The sequence below is a fragment of the Aptenodytes forsteri genome, unplaced genomic scaffold, assembly GCF_000699145.1.
Source record: "Aptenodytes forsteri isolate BGI_AS27 unplaced genomic scaffold, ASM69914v1 Scaffold55, whole genome shotgun sequence".
NCBI classification, from domain to species: Eukaryota; Metazoa; Chordata; class Aves; order Sphenisciformes; family Spheniscidae; genus Aptenodytes; species Aptenodytes forsteri.
In genome coordinates this window covers 6,963,741-6,982,121 of record NW_008796063.1, presented here as the reverse complement: position 1 = coordinate 6,982,121, position 18,381 = coordinate 6,963,741, and the positions used below count along the sequence as shown (strand labels likewise).

Genomic DNA, 18,381 nt, shown 5'->3' with positions numbered 1-18,381 from the left:
GGCTGCGGGGTAGCAGCCCTGCGCCCACCGCGGCCGCTCTCGGGGGTTTGCCGGGGGGCGCTGGGTTGTGAGGGCAGGGGGTCCCTTCTTCCCTCCAAGGGAGCCTTTGCCAACGGGTATTCTGCAGCGGGGAGGCGGGGTGTACGCGTCGTCTTAATTTTTAGCGCTGTTCTTGATTTCGAAAGAGGCTTGCTGGAGCCCAGTTACCTGTTGGCAGTGGTCTCGCTTGAATTTATTTGCATGTGGTACTGAAGTACTTATTTTGAATAAACGTTTTCATTTGGGCTTTGGCTGATCTGTTGCGAGTGTGCTTCTATTAGGTCTCCTCTTTGCGGTGATAGGAATCCAAAGAATACCTGCTGTGTTACCCTGAGAGTGCACAAGCCTGAAAGTTAGCCCCAAGTCTGCGTCTCTGGTACAAGCCTGTGTGAACGTTGTGGGCTACCTTTCCTGGTTCTGAACCTTCTTCTATGCTTCTGGGGCTTTGTGGGACATGCAGTCGCTAGAGGGACTCACTTAAGGCTTCCTGAAGTCTCCTGGGAAACCTTGCAGGCTTTTCTGAGCTCCAGGCTTGATTCTTCTTTGGCCTTTTAGTTAGTACCCTTCCAAATTTGAAGGAAGGATTGCAAAAACTTTTATGTGAACGAGGAGACACAGTTTTACTTACAGAAGCGACCTGTGAACTCGGGAAGTCTCATTGCTGGAAGCTAGGTTCCAAAGCGCGTTTTGGAAACCAGGATCAAGTTGTGTAGAAGGTACAGTTTGCTGCTAGTATGGAATTAGTTCTCCGTCCCTGCCTCAAACGTTTGGAGGAAGACTGAGTGCTGTTTGTTAGTGTTACATGCTGTAGATCTTTATGTCCTACAATGTTAACTTGTATCCGAGAATCTATCTTGATTATATAGGAAAGGAGAATTCAGTTTTGTATAATTTATGACAGCTCTTATTTGTACGCTTATGGGCTGAGATTCAGGGGAGAATGTATTTAAATAAAATCAAACCATTTCAGGTAGAAAGCTCAGGGAAGAACAGGCTCTGTTGCATCAGTTTTTCACTTCAGAGACCTATGACTTCAGCCTTGGTTGGATAGTGTTTTCTGGTTCAAGTTGATCCCAACAGTAATCTGTGGATCCCAGCAGTGACTAGCAGATCAGGTTTTGTACCCTGTAAATTGGAAGACCTTGCATTCAGTGCTTCCTCAGGGCAGTGACGTATCTCTTTTTAGCAAAGCAGCCAGTATACTGTAGGTTGCTCTGAATGTTTTGCTGATGACTTTCTGTATATTTCCAGAGCCATGGAGGACTTGGAAGATAATACCACTGTCTTCTCCACCCTGAGATCCCTCAACAACTTTATTTCACAGCGTATGGAGGGGGTGTCTGGGCTGGCGACACCAGGATCGACTCAAAGCTCTTTACAGATTCAGTACCAGCAGAGGGTGCAGGTGAGGTGTCCTCAGCTTGGTGATGCCTGCAGTATCACTTCAGTGTGGTTGTAGACTCCTTTTGATTCCAGGAATCAGGATTGATTTCATTAAGATCTGACCATTCTTTCAAAAATTGATATTCATGCAAGCTCAAAATGGAAGTTTACTTTTGGTGAACATTCTAGAATCTTTACATTTTTTTAAAGTGTCAGACATATTTATTTCTGTTTTGTAAAAATTTAAGAAAGGTCCTTTGAATTTCTTCCCTGCTTGTTATATCTGTATACCAGCTCAGGAAATTAAATTGTAAGTTGTTTTCATATTGCTGAACAAAGGAGCTTTCTATCTGTTAATATTTTTCTAGTAAGTCATTTGTTACCTTTTTTCACAACCTTCCTTAAGGTTTCTTTGCCTGGACACATACAGGAGACTTGCATAGTGCTATGGCTCTGACGGATGTGCTAACCAGTTGTGCTTTCTTGTCCGCTTCTGTTCATATCCACATGGGGTTTTTTGACTTTTTCCTTTAAGCTGCCTATGCTCATAAAGCATGGAGTAAGTTGACATCTTAGATCATAAGGACTGTTTATTAGGCTGGAATAAAGCTTCTGTATTCTGTATCTTAATATAATTTCTATTTCAGTCTCTAAGTATAAGATAAGTTTGCTTTCTTTTTAATGTAAATCTGCTTTGCATTTGGAATGTTGAGAAAAATTTATGCATTTTCTGTTTGTAGTACGTCTCTGGTTACAGAGATAGAGGAGGCTCTCTGGTTAGAGAGTCTTCATTAGCTATGTGTTGAATGTACATTGCTTAGATGTGAGGTATTCTATTAATATTGTCTGTGCTCTAAGGTAATTTGAATGAAAAAAAGCATAATGTTGTAGCAGGTAGTAGAAAAACATGTTATTTTGCTCAGCAGTTAAATTTCATGGGGAGCATGATCTCTGCTTCTTGGTTAGCTGCTGTTACTTTTATAAGGCTTGGGGAGTTCGTAATTAACCTTTTTTTAGATAGAGAAGTACATTTTGTCAGAGTACCTCTAGACATTGAATGAGAAATTCTGAATTAAGAAATTCACTTCTTTCCAACTAACATTGATTTGATGTGGGTTTCTGAGTGTGTTGTTGAACTCTTGGTTTCCCCATCTGTAGCTGGTGTGAGAAGACAAGTACCACAAACATGGTGATAGTTTCCTTGTAATTTGTAAAATGGCATGCAGGTGTCATCTGAGTAGTACAGGGTGGGAGATAACGATATTATTGCAGTGCTGTTAATGGTGTGTAATGTCCCTTTTCACATATGAACTGGCCAGTTGGAAGAACAAGCTGGGCAGATCCACTCCAAATCCCAGCTCCTGCAAGTGGAACGAGAGAAGATGCAGATGGAGCTTAGCCACAAACGAGCTCGCATTGAGCTAGAGAAGGCAGCTAATACCAATGCCAGAAACTATGAGGTAAGAATGACAGTTGCAGATGGCTTGATATCGTAGGCCTAAGTCAGAACATACGTAGTGCATGTACATTGGTGTTTTAGTTTGGATCAGGGATATGCTCTTGACTTCCCACGTGCCGTGCTTTGGTTTGCAGTGGTGTGTCTCAGAATGTGTGTAGTTGACTTTTTTGGGTGAAGCTAAACTGAAAGATGCAGTCCAGGAGCAAGCCTAGTGTTCTCCAACTGCTAATGGACACTCTGTCTTCAGAGCAAGACTTCAGCAAATCTGTAGTAAATGCTTCTGGAATGCATTTACTGCGTTTGCATTTACTGCAAATGTGGTGGTGGTGTGGGTGTCAACTTCCCAGCACAAACTGTTTTGGTCTACAGATCCCCTCGCAGTGCATTGCACTAACTTGCTAATGTACACAAGAGCGTGAACATCAAAACCTTGTTTGTTTGACAAACTGATGATCTCATCACTAGATTCTGTTAGTTTAGCACTGAAGTTGTCATGAGTAGCAGTAACAAAAGGGATTTGTTATTTGTTTCTCCAGAGGTATTTAAGCATTTTTCTCCCAGATGAATTTAAACTTTTGCTGGCACAGTTGCAAGCATTTAGTTTGTGTGACTGTAATTAATTGGAATGACAGCAGTGCGAACCATGCACTGTCACACAAGAGAGCTTGCACTGATAAAACAGTGAGCCTCACTCGGGGACTAATAGCTTTTATTGGTTTCTGGTTTTATGCCCATATACGTTTGCTTAACGACATTACTGAAATAAGTAGTAGATCTGTGGGTTTTGTAGGATAATAAAGGTCTTGTATGCAGCTGATTATTTAAAAAGAAATCTTTAAAAAATAATAAGCATGTTTTGTTGTATTTTACAAGGGTTCTGGGTGATGGGTTTAGTGCGTAGTTGTGAAATAGCGAGTCAGTGACTAAATTCCTTGTTCGTCTGAAGTCAGGTGATGTGGGATTAAGCCATGAAGAGTTCAAACTGGAATGTAGCTGAGTCAGTCACAGAAACCCTTGAAATAGTGCTACAAATAAAAGGGAGCAGCACTAATCCAGCACTGTGGTAATTACCCTGCTCAGATTCTGTGGTTTTTTGAGTCATGTGGATAAAGGTTTTAGGAACCTCACATTGCTTTGCATAATCCTTGCTTACTGTGTAAATCCATGTCTTGATTTGCGTTGATTAGCAAAGCAATTTACTACACATTTTTTTCAATAAGTGTTAATCAATTTGTGGCGGGAATAAACTGAAATGGTGTATGAAAGGTTGTCAGAGTGCAAAAATATTCATTGTATTCATTGATAATACTGTGCACTTAAACCCCATTTCTTTTCTATTAAATAGCCTCATACAATTTCCAGAAGTTGCAGAGGGAAGTTTGTCTTATTAAGCCAACTGTTGAGATCTGAGTTTCTGAAAGTCAATTTGCTCTGCATGGGCCAGCTTTAAATTGGAGCATCAAATGTTTTCATCTTTGATCCACTGGAGAGTGTGCAGTGGAGCCTGTGAAGCCATGTCTGTATTCTCATATTCATGTCTCAAAGAGATTTGGAAGACTGTCTCTTAATTTTCTAGCTCCCTTGCCCTGGGTAGTTCCTTGACATTGAGTTGCTGCTGGTAAGATTTTTGCCCTTGCTAGTGCAAAGGTTAAAGCTATGGTCTGAGTAACATTGATGCCTTGGTGACCACAGTAATGAGGAATGGAGACGGGAGAAACAAAAATGGCTTCACCTCTGTGCTACTTTCTTCTTATGTCTGTTTGCATTTTTTTTTCCTTTGCAAGCGAGAGGCTGACCGTAACCAGGAGCTGCTCACACGCATAAAGCAATGTCAGGAAAGGGAAACAGAAGCTGAAAATAAACTGAAAGAACAAATGGAGATGAACAAATCCTATAAGAAGAGCATGGAGACAATGAGTAAGAAGCTGCAAGAGAAGGAGAGCAAATTAGCTGAAGCTAATGAAGTAAGAACAGAGTAATTTTTTAATCTGTTCATAGCTTCAGGTGACTTTGCAGTTCTTGTGAATTGAAAATGCCCTTTCTGGTTTAAAAAAAAAAAAGTTGGAATCACTATGTTTGTCATCTGGAAATTAATAAACCCTGGTAGTGTGCATCTTTGCTGTCAAAGTTTAGAACAAGTGAGCAGGTCAGAAGATGTTGCTGTGTTAATTAACAATGAGAAGAGACTTAGACAGGTTGATATGGAGAAGGAGGAAAAAAGTGCAAGGCAACATACAGCATCTAGGTTTAGAAGTCAGGTGACATGACATTGAGTAAAGAAAGGGGAAATGATGGAGGAGATAAGATGGGAAGGTGTTCAGGGAAGTGGGGGGAGCTGTAGAGTGGATGAGATCAAAGTGATGTACAAAGTATGTCTTCCCAAAGTGTCTTAAATGCCTATGTGTTCCACTGTAGAATGAATGCATGAATAAAATTTCAGTTCTTTTGGATGAACAGACCATCTTCTCAACCCGCAACCTTTTCAGATATCGTTATTTAAGTTCAGCTAGCTCATTTGTAACTTTTCTGTTTAATTTGGTTTCCTGCACCAGTTGTGGATCAACAACCACTAAGTCCTTAAGCCTTCCTCCTGCCTAGGTGTCACTGGAAATGTATCTATGTGATAAAACAGTAAAATGTGCCAGTTATCAGTGATTAAAAACAGGGAGACAGTGATGGCATGTGAGAGAAACTAAACCCACACAGGAAATGTATGCAGCAGCTCCATTTCTGTGTTCTTTTTACTTCCATATCATCTGTATCTAGATGAGAACCCTACATGTGTCTCTGTCTAGAAAACACCTTACATATGTAATATTTTGAGATTTTTCTCTTTTTCTCTGTAAAAGGGAGCTGAGTAATGGCTATTTGAAACAAACCTGTGAGTTTTTCTTTAGAGTTAAGGTATTTAGAAAAAAATTTTTAAAACCACTGGCCTCTACTTTTAAGGAAAGCATAATACTTCTGGTATTTGGTTGAGGCAAACCCAGACATTTTCAATTTTGAAACCCAGACAAAATATATTTGGAATGGTTGTGGGATAATTTTTTTAATTTAATATATATACTTGTGTTTTATCATCATCTAGCTTTGAAGCTTGATATTTTTCATGCCAGTTTGAGGTCACCCACTTAATAAGTAATGGAAATGACAATTTGGGTGACAGGTGAAAGCAACTAAATGATTTTCTCTTGCCTTTGTTTTTGAGGTGAGTTTGCAGGTTTGAAGGTTTGCAAGAGTGTGGGATTGTTTCTAGATTCAGTGTTTGTACTTTTTAGTTGGATATGATTTCTCTCTATCACCATCCATAATGTCCAGCTTGGAGAGTCATAGCCTTGTGTGTTTGTTCTTTCTTTCCATTAATTCAGACAATCACTATATTAAAAGGGAAAATATCAGAGCTGCAATGGAATATAATGAATCAAGAGATGCAGATGACAAGCCAAGACTCTCAGAAGCAGGAACTGATGGAACAGCTGGATGTTCAACTTAAGTAAGCAGGGGATGAATAACTGTAGGCAGAAAAAGGCAAACAAAACTTCAGTCTTCTGCAGCTGTCGTCACTCAGAAAACTTTCAACAGTGTTTGATTTCTGCTCTTCAAAGGGGTTCTTTGATCTGGATGTGCAGGTTATAACCGTTGTTTGAAACTAGCTCTGAGGTGCAATTTAATTGTACCTTGGGAAAAAAAAAATACTTGATCTTAAAATCTCAGTGATGTCTCATGTTCATGGTAGAGAGTTAACAGAAGGCACGTGGGTGGGAAAGGCTAATCTGAACTTTATAGACTGAACAGAACAAAAATATCAAGCCTTAAATCATAGTTGAGGGGTAGCTGAAAGATATGAGCATGTTTTTCCTTGCTTACTAAGTTCAACTCTTCAATTTCAAAGGTGCTGTTTATTTACTGTGAGTGTATATTTGTTGGTTTCAGAGTTAAGGTAGCTTGATTTTTGGATATTTCTCAAGATGCATCTTTTTATTAAAATGGGTATTTTTGTCTCTAAATTAGGGGGAGATGGTATGAGTGTGAAACTGTATGAGAGACAATCTTCTGTAACAGTACCATATAACTTGTTAGTGGTGTTTGAAAAGTTTGTCAGAGATACTGCTGCATGTAGGTTGTTTCTGGTACGCGATTCCTGGGTGCTAAATGCCTCTTGTGTCTACATCTAATAGAAAATGGCAGGAGGCTAGTCAGCAAATCCAGACATTGCAAGCAAGCCAATCCCTACTGGCAGAATATGAACAGAAGATTAAGGTAAGAAACTTTGTGGCCTATATAAAGCTTTAGTTTTTAACTTCTTCCATGGAAGAACAGAACAGTGGTTTTTTTTTTTTAAAAATGACTATTGCAGAAATAAAAGGTTAGTTTGTCATATAAGAATCTGATCTGGTGGCCAGCGAGAGCTGAAGTTGGCTAAATTCAATTGGATGGACCAGGCTACCTACAATTAGCTGTAGCATGACACCCTTCACCTTTGTTGTGTCAATTGATTGGAAAAAAAAATCCACCCATGCTTTCTCTATAGAAAGGTGATTTATATCCATATGCAGTGCTCTGGAGGAATGCTGCTCTGTTTGATCTTGTGCCAGAGCACAAGATTGCTCTGCAAAAGATTGCTTCTAGACCAATCTTTTCAAATGGTGGAGGATGAACCTAGCAGCTACAGTTACTTTTCTGCTTCCCAGAAAATCCTTCCTGTGGAGTTGGGTTTAGCTCTTTTAGAAAATGCAATTACTTGCAAAGCTTTCAAAACCCCACTGACTTAAATGTGAGTATAGAGATGCTTTATGTCCTTTCAAATTAACATGTAGGTGGGTGGGAGTATATCTTTTTCACTTGTCTTATCTTCCTGGGAGAGGCAGATGTGGAGAGTTACTTCGGTTTGCGCAGGTGCTGATAGTGGCATTGCCTGTGGTTGCTGTAAAGTAAAACTACACTGAAAGCCAGCCTCATTGCCAGTTCTGCGATCGCAAGAAGAGACTTCCTCCATTGAAAGGAAAAGTCAGGAAACAGGATATCAGACTGCAATACAGCTCTAAACAAACTTTTTTTGAGGAAAAAAGCGCAACATTTACCATAATGTTAAAATGCACGGTTGTGTTTCTTTTCATTCCTAATTCTTGCAGGCCATCCAAGTGCCCCTCTCTACACTTCATTGACAGAGGGATAGAGGACAAGAAAATCAAAGATTTGTTTTAGTCAGTAGAAGGTCCTTTTAATGATTAGCAGAGATCTTTTTTTGTTACAAACTTAGGGTAAACAGGTGTAGAGAAGAGGCCAGCCCAGGTGTTACAAGTGGAACAAGAGTCATCCCTACTTTGAGCAATGGATTGGACCAGATGACCTCCTGAGTTTCCTTCCAACTTCATTCAAGTCATTGATTTGAGTTTAAAAAGTACAATGGAGAAGTAGCTCTTATGGGTTCCAAGTTAATCATTGCTGTCCTCTTGTCATCCCATGTTTTCCAGGATCTGGAACAGAAGTTCTCCCAGCAAGAACATGATGCTCTAATTGTCAAGAACATGAAGGCAGAACTGGCCCGTTTCCCAAAAATGGAGCGGGAGTTGCGCCAACTCAGGGAGGAAAATGCCTACTTCAGGTGAAAGATGGGTTCAGTTGTTGAGAGAGTTATCTTGTGTTCTTCTGTACCTGCTACAATTGCACTATATGCACTTTCAAATCCCTCTATTGGGCTTCCATACTGGAAACTTTAGAGGAAGTTTAAATATTTCATATAAATACTGCATATGAATTGAGCAGTGTTGTGATGGTTACTAGATGAGAGGATTTGACAAGATCTGGGTAATTTTCCTGAACACAGCGAGTGCCTCACAGAATGCGCATTGATCGTTCTGGATGGTGATATCTGTTAGAACAAAATTCAATGTTTAAAGATAGTGATGAACTCTATACAGCTTTGGGAAAGAAATCCCTGTAGAGAGAAGAGACAGCTGAACATTTCTTTAATAACTGTTTTTGCTTAGTTATTGTTACGGCTATTTTAAAGGCCTGTTGTTCCAGCATAATGTTTGGAAAGTATTTTGTTTAAATTTCTAAAGCACTCTGATATAGCCCTTGGTTTCTGTGTCTCTGAAGTGGCAATTAATTTGAAAAATTAAATTCCTGTGCACTATGAAATAACTTGCCTTAAAGATTTTTTTTTTTAGAGTAAACTTAATTTCCATGTTTCAGTGCATCTTTAAAAAAAAAAAGAAAAAAAAGCCTAAATTACACAAGTGATCTTGCTGGCTTTTTCTTACTCTAAAATTAAGTAATTTCCCTTGGCTTTGTTCTTGTTATTGTTTCATTATCACTTCAAATTGTTTATCTTGGAATCTTTTCTCATGCTTGGTTTTTGTGCACAGAAACATGATATCAACAGATTAAAGGTAATTTCTTTAAAAACAGTTTTATCTCACCCTTGCACACCTCTATTAAAGTAAAAACAAGCAGTCTCAATGCTTGCTTGAGTGTCTACCGCTTGCTGTGTTCCAACCCTGCATTCAGCCTGACTGAAGATCAGAGTTGGGAGTCTTTTGGTACCCTTCCTGCTGCTTTGCCAATCAGTAAAGCAGATACAAAACTTCAGGTTGTTTGGACATAATTAGGATGGCACTTAGAGTAGAAAAAAATCAGTTCAATAAAGCTGCATTATTTTTGTAGCAGTGACTTTGCAGTGAAGGTTATAGAAGTGAGTCAGTTGAATGTCATAATGTCTGTTCAATGTCATACGATTCCCCTGTAATTCCACGTGTATCTGGAGGTTTGTGAGAGTGAATTGAGTTGCATGGCTCTTTAATCGTTGTCTCTCTTTCACCATAGGGAAATGAAAGAAAACAATGGATTGCTTAAAGAGGAAGTAGAAGGTCTCCAAAGAAAACTGGAACGCTATGAGAAAGTCCAAGCACAGCTAGTGACCGTTGAATTGGAAAACGAGGTGAGCAGCTAGGAACATTTGGTGGATGTGCAGAATAGGGGTTTCCTTTGTTACCTGTTGGTGTTAGTTGAAATACGATACCTGTTTTCATTAATGGATTTGAACTAGGCATTCCCAAACTTAAATGTCAGCACGAGGGGAGCTATGGTAACGAATGTGAAAAAGGCAAAAGGATATCTACTATTCAGCTGGAGATTTTGTGTGAAGAACAATCTCATCATAGTGTCTTTTTTGGCCTTGCTGTTTCTCTTTTACCTTTCTTCTACTGGAAATGCTTTTTTTGGTGTTAAGCTCTGCCCAGACATGGTGTTGCCTAACAGGCGTGTGGTAAGAACCTCGATACACACTTGGATTACTGCCAATGCTAGCAGGGCCAGAATGTGGTCTCAGATGAATAAAATTGTCTTGCTTCCATCCCGCTGTATATCAAGCATATGGCAAGTTGTCAAGAGATTAACCTAATTGTGTAAACTTGTTGATCTGCAGAACTATACTGGTTTAGATCAGGTTTAGATAATACTATCTGGTATTGACTGAAAGTAAAAAGCTATAGGAGAAACTGGAAGAGGAGAAATGGGCACTTCAGCTGCTACGGAACCAGTGTTGAGAATACAGCTTGTTTTCTTCTCCACTGTCAAGAGTCTAGTCTACCAAGGTCTAGTACAGTGATGGTAGCTCACAGGGTTAGATGATCTATAGTGCTGAAGTGTAACATGGGTTCTGTGTGTCATAGAGCTGTGGTGACGGGGAAAATGTTTGTGAGGGCTGGAGAATGACAAACCAAAAGTGCTAGATAAGAAGATAATGAAATCCACAGGAGGAAAAGGAAAGACACTGACTTTGAATAGAGGATTATGAGAAAACTGTGTGGAAAATGAGCGGTTAGAACATTCGTCTGTGTCTCTAACTCTTCTTTTGATCTCTACTTTAGAAGCTTCTGGGAAAATTAAAAAGCTGGGAGAAACTGGACCAGAGCACTGGCTTGAATATCAGGTATGTGCTCACAGCTGTGGAGGGAGGTAAAACTTTTAAACCACTTTAATTTCCTCTTAATCATCTGATCTCTGAAGTGTCATGCTTTCTTGCTATCTCTTCTTCATGTGGAAGCTCTTCCAGTACCTTTTATTATATATGAGAAGAACCGTAAGATACACACTGTTATAAAGTATCTTTGGGAACTAACAGATGTTTTTTCACTAAGTCAGCTTGACCAATGTCTCTGAGGCTGAGGTTCAATTTTGAGTTCTTTGAACTTCTTGCATATAGCTACATTCATGTTTAGTTAGAGATTCTGCTAGCTTAATAAGTGAACGTTTAAGAATTTTAGGGTATGTTCAGAGAAGAGAATGTATTTTACTTGTGACAAATTGTTGTAAATATGATTTCTTTGAAATCTAGATATCAAAATAAATTGCCAAATCATGTTGTTGTGAATTTTCTTCCCTAAAGCAGCTGAAGAACAGTTGTTTAACCTAATTATTTTGTCTAACAAGAACAATGGAATAAACTCAGTTTCTTATAAAAGGGGGGGTAAAAACCCCACCCCCCAATGGTGTTTTGTAACACCAGCTAGTCTCTTTGTGTACTGTTACTTAACAACTCTTTCTGACATCTGGAGCACTGAACCAGATTTTTTAAGGTCTCTGGTATGTATGTGGTATAAAGAGGGGCTGGAAACGGTGCATCTTCTGATCATTTACTTCTGCTGCTGCAGATTTTCTGTGTAGCTATGATGCTTTTGTGTGTCATATGTTTCAGCACAGCTTTATTTTCTCTAAATATTTGCATTGTTGTTACCTAGAAGGAGAGATGTTTCTTTGTACATAACTGTCTTGATATAAGCATTATAATACAGATGACCTTTCATATTGGATCAAGGCCTGAGCTGCCAACATGAACCGCAGAACCTAATTTCACCAGTTGTTTCTTTATTCCATTCATTACACGTGCCCAACAACAGAGCTATATCTGTACACTGCTGGGATTGTTTGGAAGTAGGAGTGTTCGGATATGCACGTATGGTTTGGGCACATTACTGCTTCATGTAAAAGATACTTGTGTTCTACTTGGTAAAGCCCCCTTAATTTTCTCAGTGTTTTCTGTTTAATGAGGATTATGAACCCTTTTCTAGAGGCATGCTAGTAGGTAGCATGCTTGAGATTCTCTCTTGCATCTGCTGAGGATACATACATTTAGACGAAGTTAGAATTGTGCTAAATCTCCTATGGCAAGGAATGGACAGAAATAGTATGAATCCTTTTCACAAAACCCGTTCTGTCAGACAGTGGAGTAAAAGCTTTTTACTTACGTCAAGCTGTTAAAGGTTTAATGAGGTAATTTCACAGTGTGAGAGAAATGGAACCAAGTGATTCTGCCTGTTGAAGTCTAATAACTCCTTCATTTAAAATCAGAATATTCCCTGTAAAGTGTTAGGTTTTTGATTGGGCCATATTGTTTAGTGCTATTAATGGCATCTTCTCATACAGAAAAGGGAATTGCTCTTGAGAAAAACCATCTTTTGCATGCAATTGTAGCAAGTGGAACTGGATGATTTCCCCCTCCCTGTTTTTTGTTTTTTTTTTTTTTATTGTTGCTCAGACTTCTTACAGCATGAATATGTTAATTTTTGGTCAGGGTTATGAAGATGATGAAAGATCATTGTCCTAGTTACATTCCTGGAGTATGCTGTTGGTGAAAGTTTGAGAAGAGGTAATTGCCCATCTCATAGTAGAAGAAAATAAGAACAAGTTGGATGGTTGTCCCAAAGAGCCAGAGCAATGTGCTGTTTGCTAATAACTAGATAAGCAAGGAAAAAGGGAATGCATTAGGATTTCTCATATTTTCTTACCACATTCTTCATTGGTACAGAGAACGTAAGGGAAGCACGTACAGCGTGTGGCGTTTTAGGAGAGGATGGTTTTTCATTTCCTCCAGCACTTCCACAGGGCTTGTTCTGTGTCTGCTCTCGGTGGTTTCTGTTCACTGATTGCCTGGTCCTAGCAGGTTTTTTGTCAGATTGGCTTATGATCAGACCTTCCAGTGTAATTTTATGTAATAATACTTGGAAAGGAGGTGCAGCTTTTAGGAGTGTAGTGGTAATCCTACTGTTTTTAGTACTGGTCTCTTTTAGGTAACAATGAAAAAGCTAAGTGTTTCTAGTGCTTCACCTTTTGGGGGGAAAACAATTTCATTAACAGTTTACTCAAAGGCTAATCTTATGTTTGCTAGTTCTGGATTCCACTTGTAAGCTCCTGGGTTTTCCTCTTGCTCTCATAAACTATGGAAACAAAGACAGCTTTAGCTCTGGAGCATGTTGGTGTGTTTGCATTGCAGTTGTGCAGTGCTCTTTCCAGAATTTGCCCTTGGAATTACACCTGCCTTATACAAATGTTATATAATATACTTGTAAGCTACACAATACCCAGATAATAAAATAATACACACCATAGTTATGTATGGTTCATCTATACACATTATGAATCTACATAATCTTTTTTGTGTTCAATTATATGTCCTTTTGATATCTTGATCTTCTTACTGACTACTTTCTGGTATAGTTGGCTCTGTCTTTTATCGTGGATGTAATTTTGTCTTGTAGGTCTTTTTTGTATGTTACTGTTGTGCTGCCAGGGATTTTCATATATTTGTCATGTGTTGCTCTGACTTGATATTCCTGCTGTAGGATTTGGTTTCAACTGTAAACAGAAAAAACACTAAATTTTGAAATTCTTGCTTTGTGAGTAGAAAGTCTTATTTATTTTGGAGTTTACTGTCTTTGAGAAGGATATTCATGTATGGCTATTGTAGGACTTTGTTATTAGGAGAGAGTTGTGTTGAGAAAACAAGCTGCTTGTACTCTGTCTCTCCGGGATGTGCTTACGTAGTTTGTATTTCTTCACAATCCAGTATTTGTGTAGTTGAGTTGTTGAGCATCTTCACTGAAGAACCACGTTAATCATGACAGACTTGGTTGTTTTTTCAGAGTTGGACTGTTAGCTTAGAGATATTTTCCAGGTAGTTTCTTGACTGCCATTAAACAACATGTATTTTAACAGAAAAATATTTCTGGAAGGTTGTGTGCGAGAGAAGGCGAGTGCTTTATTTGGATGACAGTATGCAAAACCATCCACAAGATGGCATCCTTTGTCCTGCTGCTGGAGAAAATGGGTTTCTGCTCCAGCCTGGCAGGCTCAGTCTGATGTAAAAACCATCAGCTGGGCACCTTAAGAAGGGTCAGCTAGTCTAAGGAAAATTGTTCATTGTTGCTATCAAATCTTTTAAAATCTGTTTAATGCTACATGCGTGCAAGCACTGTCTCTTTGCCCAGTACTTAAGGTAGTAACTTGGTATGAAAAGGCTTTGTGCATATTTCTCTGGTGGCATACAGTATAGAGCATTTTTCCAACCAACTCTGTAAACTTCATACTTACGCCACATGTTCTTCATTTTGTCTTGTTTAATAGGAGTTCTTCAAAGCCTGGTTCTTTTCTCCCCACCCCAAGCATTAGAATTGCATCCTCTAGAGCAGCACTGTTATTGTTCTGACTTTTCCTTCTGAGGCAAGTAGAAGATACCCAAATAAAAAAAGAAGGTTCTTGTTCTGTGAGCTTTTAATCTAAATAAGCCTTTTTTGCTGCTGCTTGTCTATGTTTGGCTGGTATTGCCTTTGTCCTCTAATGAATTAGCCAGGTGATTTTGCTATCCATAAACAGATGCCTGATGCACATCATTTTGCATCATTCTGTACTCCAGGATGTATGTTTTAAAGATGAGGTGGTTAGTAAGTCAGATACTGATAGCCATTGATAGCAGCTGACAAGGGTTAATGCTAAATTTGTCTTTGTATTTATCCATAAGTGGCAGAAGATTGCAAGTTTTGAAAGGTTGAAGTTTTGCTGAAAAATTAGCAAATTTGTGAAGGCTGACAGGTGGACCACAAGCAACACCTTTGGAGGAGTTTTAGTCCAAGCATTTTTTTTTTTTTTGAGAGAATAAATAGTAATGTATGATGTGGTGTTTGTGGCTTTTAGGTTTTTTTGTTTTGTTTATTCGGGGTTTTTTGTTTGGGGGTTTTTAATTGGAAGCAGTGACTATATGAAGTTTTTAGATTTTTCACCTGCTGAGCTCAAAGATCTTTGTATACACAGCAGAATTATTTTATATCAGTGATAGATTTTTGATGTTAGAGTAATCAAGGATTAGAAGGCGATCAAATACGTTGATAATGACCTATGCCCTTAAGTAGGGCACCATATTCTGTTGCAAATCGTACTGTCAACTCAGGCTCGGTGTTTGTGTGTGGAAGATAAAGCAAAAGATTTTGTTCATACTACTTTTCAGAATCATATTCCTTTTTTCCATGCCCACCGCAGGGAAGCAATGGAGAGATCAGCTGCCCTTTTCTGAAGGGCCACGGAATACAGTATGGAAGTTAAAGGTGAGGCTGATGTATCAGAAAGAAAAGCAGTGTGCTTGGACTCTTCTGTGTCGCTCAGAGGCTCCAGTCATGGTCTTGGATGTTCTTGAGTTGCATCTAATTGCGGTTATATTGGAAGGCAGGTGTTAACCCCCTGATGCTGACGGTGTAAGGCTGATGTGCAGGGACTCTTAGGTTTAATGAAGCATGGGTTTGGAGAGTACCTCTAGTCGTGCTTCAGTTTGCAAGGGTAGATTTAGTTGGCTTCAGTGATGATATCACATTAAGCTGCTATAGCTGTTTCGCATGCTTGCTGTCCAGGCCTGTAAAGAGAAGTGCAGATTTGACAGGAATTCAGGCCAATGCTTAAGGACCATTTTCACTTGGTGGAGCCTGCCAGCTGCAGACAGCAGACACTGATCTGCTGACCTGTTGCCTAGAGCCAAAGACATGAACCTGTTAATGCTGACCTGTTTTTCTTTCTGAAACATCTGCGGGCTGGCTGGCTGACAAATCTTGGGGACTAGCTTCCTGCAATGTCTGAGACCAATTGAGAAGAGGAGATAGTGTGAATGTGTATGCATTTCCTCTCTAAGAAAGGGTTTAATTAAGTGGCAAGCATCTCTATTTAGTACAGTGGTTAGCACAGTTGTAATTTGTAATTACACAGGTGCTACACTCAGTACGGGAAGTCCTTCTATGCAGATTCTGCTTTTGGAGTTGGGGGGGAAGGGAGGAGAGAGGGAGGGAAAAGGGAATCAGATTTCTTGATTCTGCATTTAGTGGTGGATTAGTGCTCTTTTTTTTCAGTGAATAGAAGAGAAGGGAGAATATTGGCGTTCTCTACTTTCCTTTTTGAATCTTGATTAACTATGCTTAGCTACTCTGCACTCTCTTCCATCCAAGGCATTGAATATCTTTGCAGTAGTGAATGAAGCTCATAATCTTCTCCTTTCTTACAAGGTAGTAATTTACCTTTCTCTGAATGTCCGTTATGAATAAGTGGTTACTGGTTTAAAAAAAAAAAAAAAAATCTGTTGACAGATACACAAAGCAGTGCATGTTGAAATAATTTGAATTGCTCATATGAATTTCTGGATACTTAATTAACTGCAACCAATCAAGACAAGACTGGGGGTTACTGTTGCTAGTTCCAGTAATGCCATAATTCTGGCATGATCGCTCCATAGTTGAGCAGATATTTTTATTGGAGTAGCCTATTGTAGCCCTCTGGTCTTTTGTCACCAAGCAAGAAATCGATCTGATTAAAAGTGTTTGCTGTCTGCTGTCTGTAACTGTACCACTGACCTGAACTTAAATGCTAATTTCTATGTTTGGGGGGGTGAGGGGGTGGGTTTTTCTGGGTTGGCTAATGGTGGCCCCCTACTTTAGAGCTAAGTCCCTAATTGGAGAAGAAAATTAGAATTAGCATAGTATGAGGATATTGAAACTTCATTTTGTACATCTAAGTTTTATGTAAATAATTGTAATTTATGATCTGTGAACATACTGAAAATTGCATGACTGCTGTTTACAAGATACCCAGTGTAAAACAAGCTGTCTCATCACAGTGGGAATTCCCAGGGCACCAAAAAGGGAGATAAATACTATGTAAGGGGAAACACTAATTAAACCCCCCTGACAAACAAACAACAAAAACCAAAACAAAAAAAGAAGCTATGCTTATTAGAGAAACTTCTATAGTTATGAGGTCTCAGCTTACCTCACGGAAAGATTATCTGCTGTTGTCCTGTATAGACACAATACTACATTTTAGTTACTTTTAAGAGCTTAATTTTGTCATCAAAAAATTTGCCTTCCACTGAAGCTGAAGGTTTGATAAATGTTAAAGAATTCACTCTGTGAAGACAGCCGATGTATGCAGGTCACTAATATTCCGCAAAATCCCTCAAAACAGGGCTTTCTGCTGGCTTCTGCACAGGGATTAATGTCGTGTGAATTTCTCTTGCATAGTTCTGCCAGGACAAGTTAGTCTCAACTTAGAGTAGTTCTGCCATTCCTGTCACGTGGGGCTTCTGACTCAAGTGTCTGTGTGGAAATGTTCTGTTCCCACCTGATACCTTATGGTTCTGTGAGCACTACAGCTGAAAGAGGTGGTCCTGCATAGCAAAAAGTAATCTAGAATGGAAAACAGCTTTCAGCCAGATCGCTTCCCTCATCAGGTTTACTGTGTGGGTGCATAAATACTTGTGCTGTTCCAAAGCAGGGCAGAAGAAGTGGCAATGAGCAGCCAGGGTTGGAAGGGATGATGAGGATAATCATTGTGTTCATTTAGAAAGGTTACATGCTTTTTAGGACTTTGTGTAAAAGATGAAAGCATTGCTTTAGAAGCATTTAAAATCTTCTTGAGGGAGAAGTGCCTGAAGAGTTCCAAAGGGGATCTTTGTCTTTAGAGAGTGAGGTAGAAGTTCCAAGAGAAAATTAATTGTGGTTGTCTTACAATTATTGTATATGTATTGAAGCCACCGTTCTTTACATAGAGAAGTCTTGGAGGAAGCTGTCACCTATTGAATGTGACATGCAGCATATGCTGGAGTATTGGTCTAAGCTCTTCTGTTCTTCATTATCCTGTTCTCTTATGTTAAAATGTATATTATTCTTCACTTTCTGCAGTGCCTTAGGTTTTAGCTTTCCTTGACAGAATGCTTTTTGTGCCTGGTGGGGAGAAAATGTTCCTTTGTCGTCTCAAAATCTGAAGCTCCAGTTTTCAGAGTAGTCAGAATGCATTTTTGGGGGACTTCAGGCCATGTTTGGGTGTTGGGAGTAATGTATTTAAATGTGTTGTTTGGAAGCCTGATGTCAAATATGTGCTTTAGCCAGAGTTTAGTCTTCTCCCATTCTTATGGAGTTGATCCACTTAATTTTAATATGGCAACCATCCTGCGCCTCTTTCCATAGATTTCTTAAAATATTGTAGGTCTGTTCCTGCCAGTACTTCACTAAAATGCTGGGCAAAGCTTCCTGCCATATTTTCCTATCCGATATTAGAATCATAGAATCATTAAGGTTGGAAAAGACCTCTAAGATCATCGAGTCCAACCGTCGACCCAACACCACCATGCCCACTAAACCATGTCCCTAAGTGCCTCATCTACTCGTCTTTTAAATACCTCCAGGGAT

The 18,381-nt window shown here is 39.3% G+C and overlaps 1 protein-coding gene across 1 annotated transcript in view; it reads left to right on the top strand.

Moving 5' to 3' along the window:
* The window catches only part of MAD1L1 (MAD1 mitotic arrest deficient like 1), a 393,552-nt gene that overhangs the window by 1,217 nt on the left and 373,954 nt on the right, over nucleotides 1–18,381 (top strand). Inside the window, exons 2-9 of the mRNA XM_009286395.1 lie at nucleotides 1,291–1,444; nucleotides 2,742–2,882; nucleotides 4,666–4,845; nucleotides 6,250–6,374; nucleotides 7,060–7,141; nucleotides 8,356–8,486; nucleotides 9,710–9,824; nucleotides 10,756–10,817. Of these exons, the coding sequence (XP_009284670.1) occupies nucleotides 1,295–1,444; nucleotides 2,742–2,882; nucleotides 4,666–4,845; nucleotides 6,250–6,374; nucleotides 7,060–7,141; nucleotides 8,356–8,486; nucleotides 9,710–9,824; nucleotides 10,756–10,817 (986 nt within the window). The 5' untranslated portion in view covers nucleotides 1,291–1,294. The remainder of the gene's footprint in view (nucleotides 1–1,290; nucleotides 1,445–2,741; nucleotides 2,883–4,665; nucleotides 4,846–6,249; nucleotides 6,375–7,059; nucleotides 7,142–8,355; nucleotides 8,487–9,709; nucleotides 9,825–10,755; nucleotides 10,818–18,381) is intronic.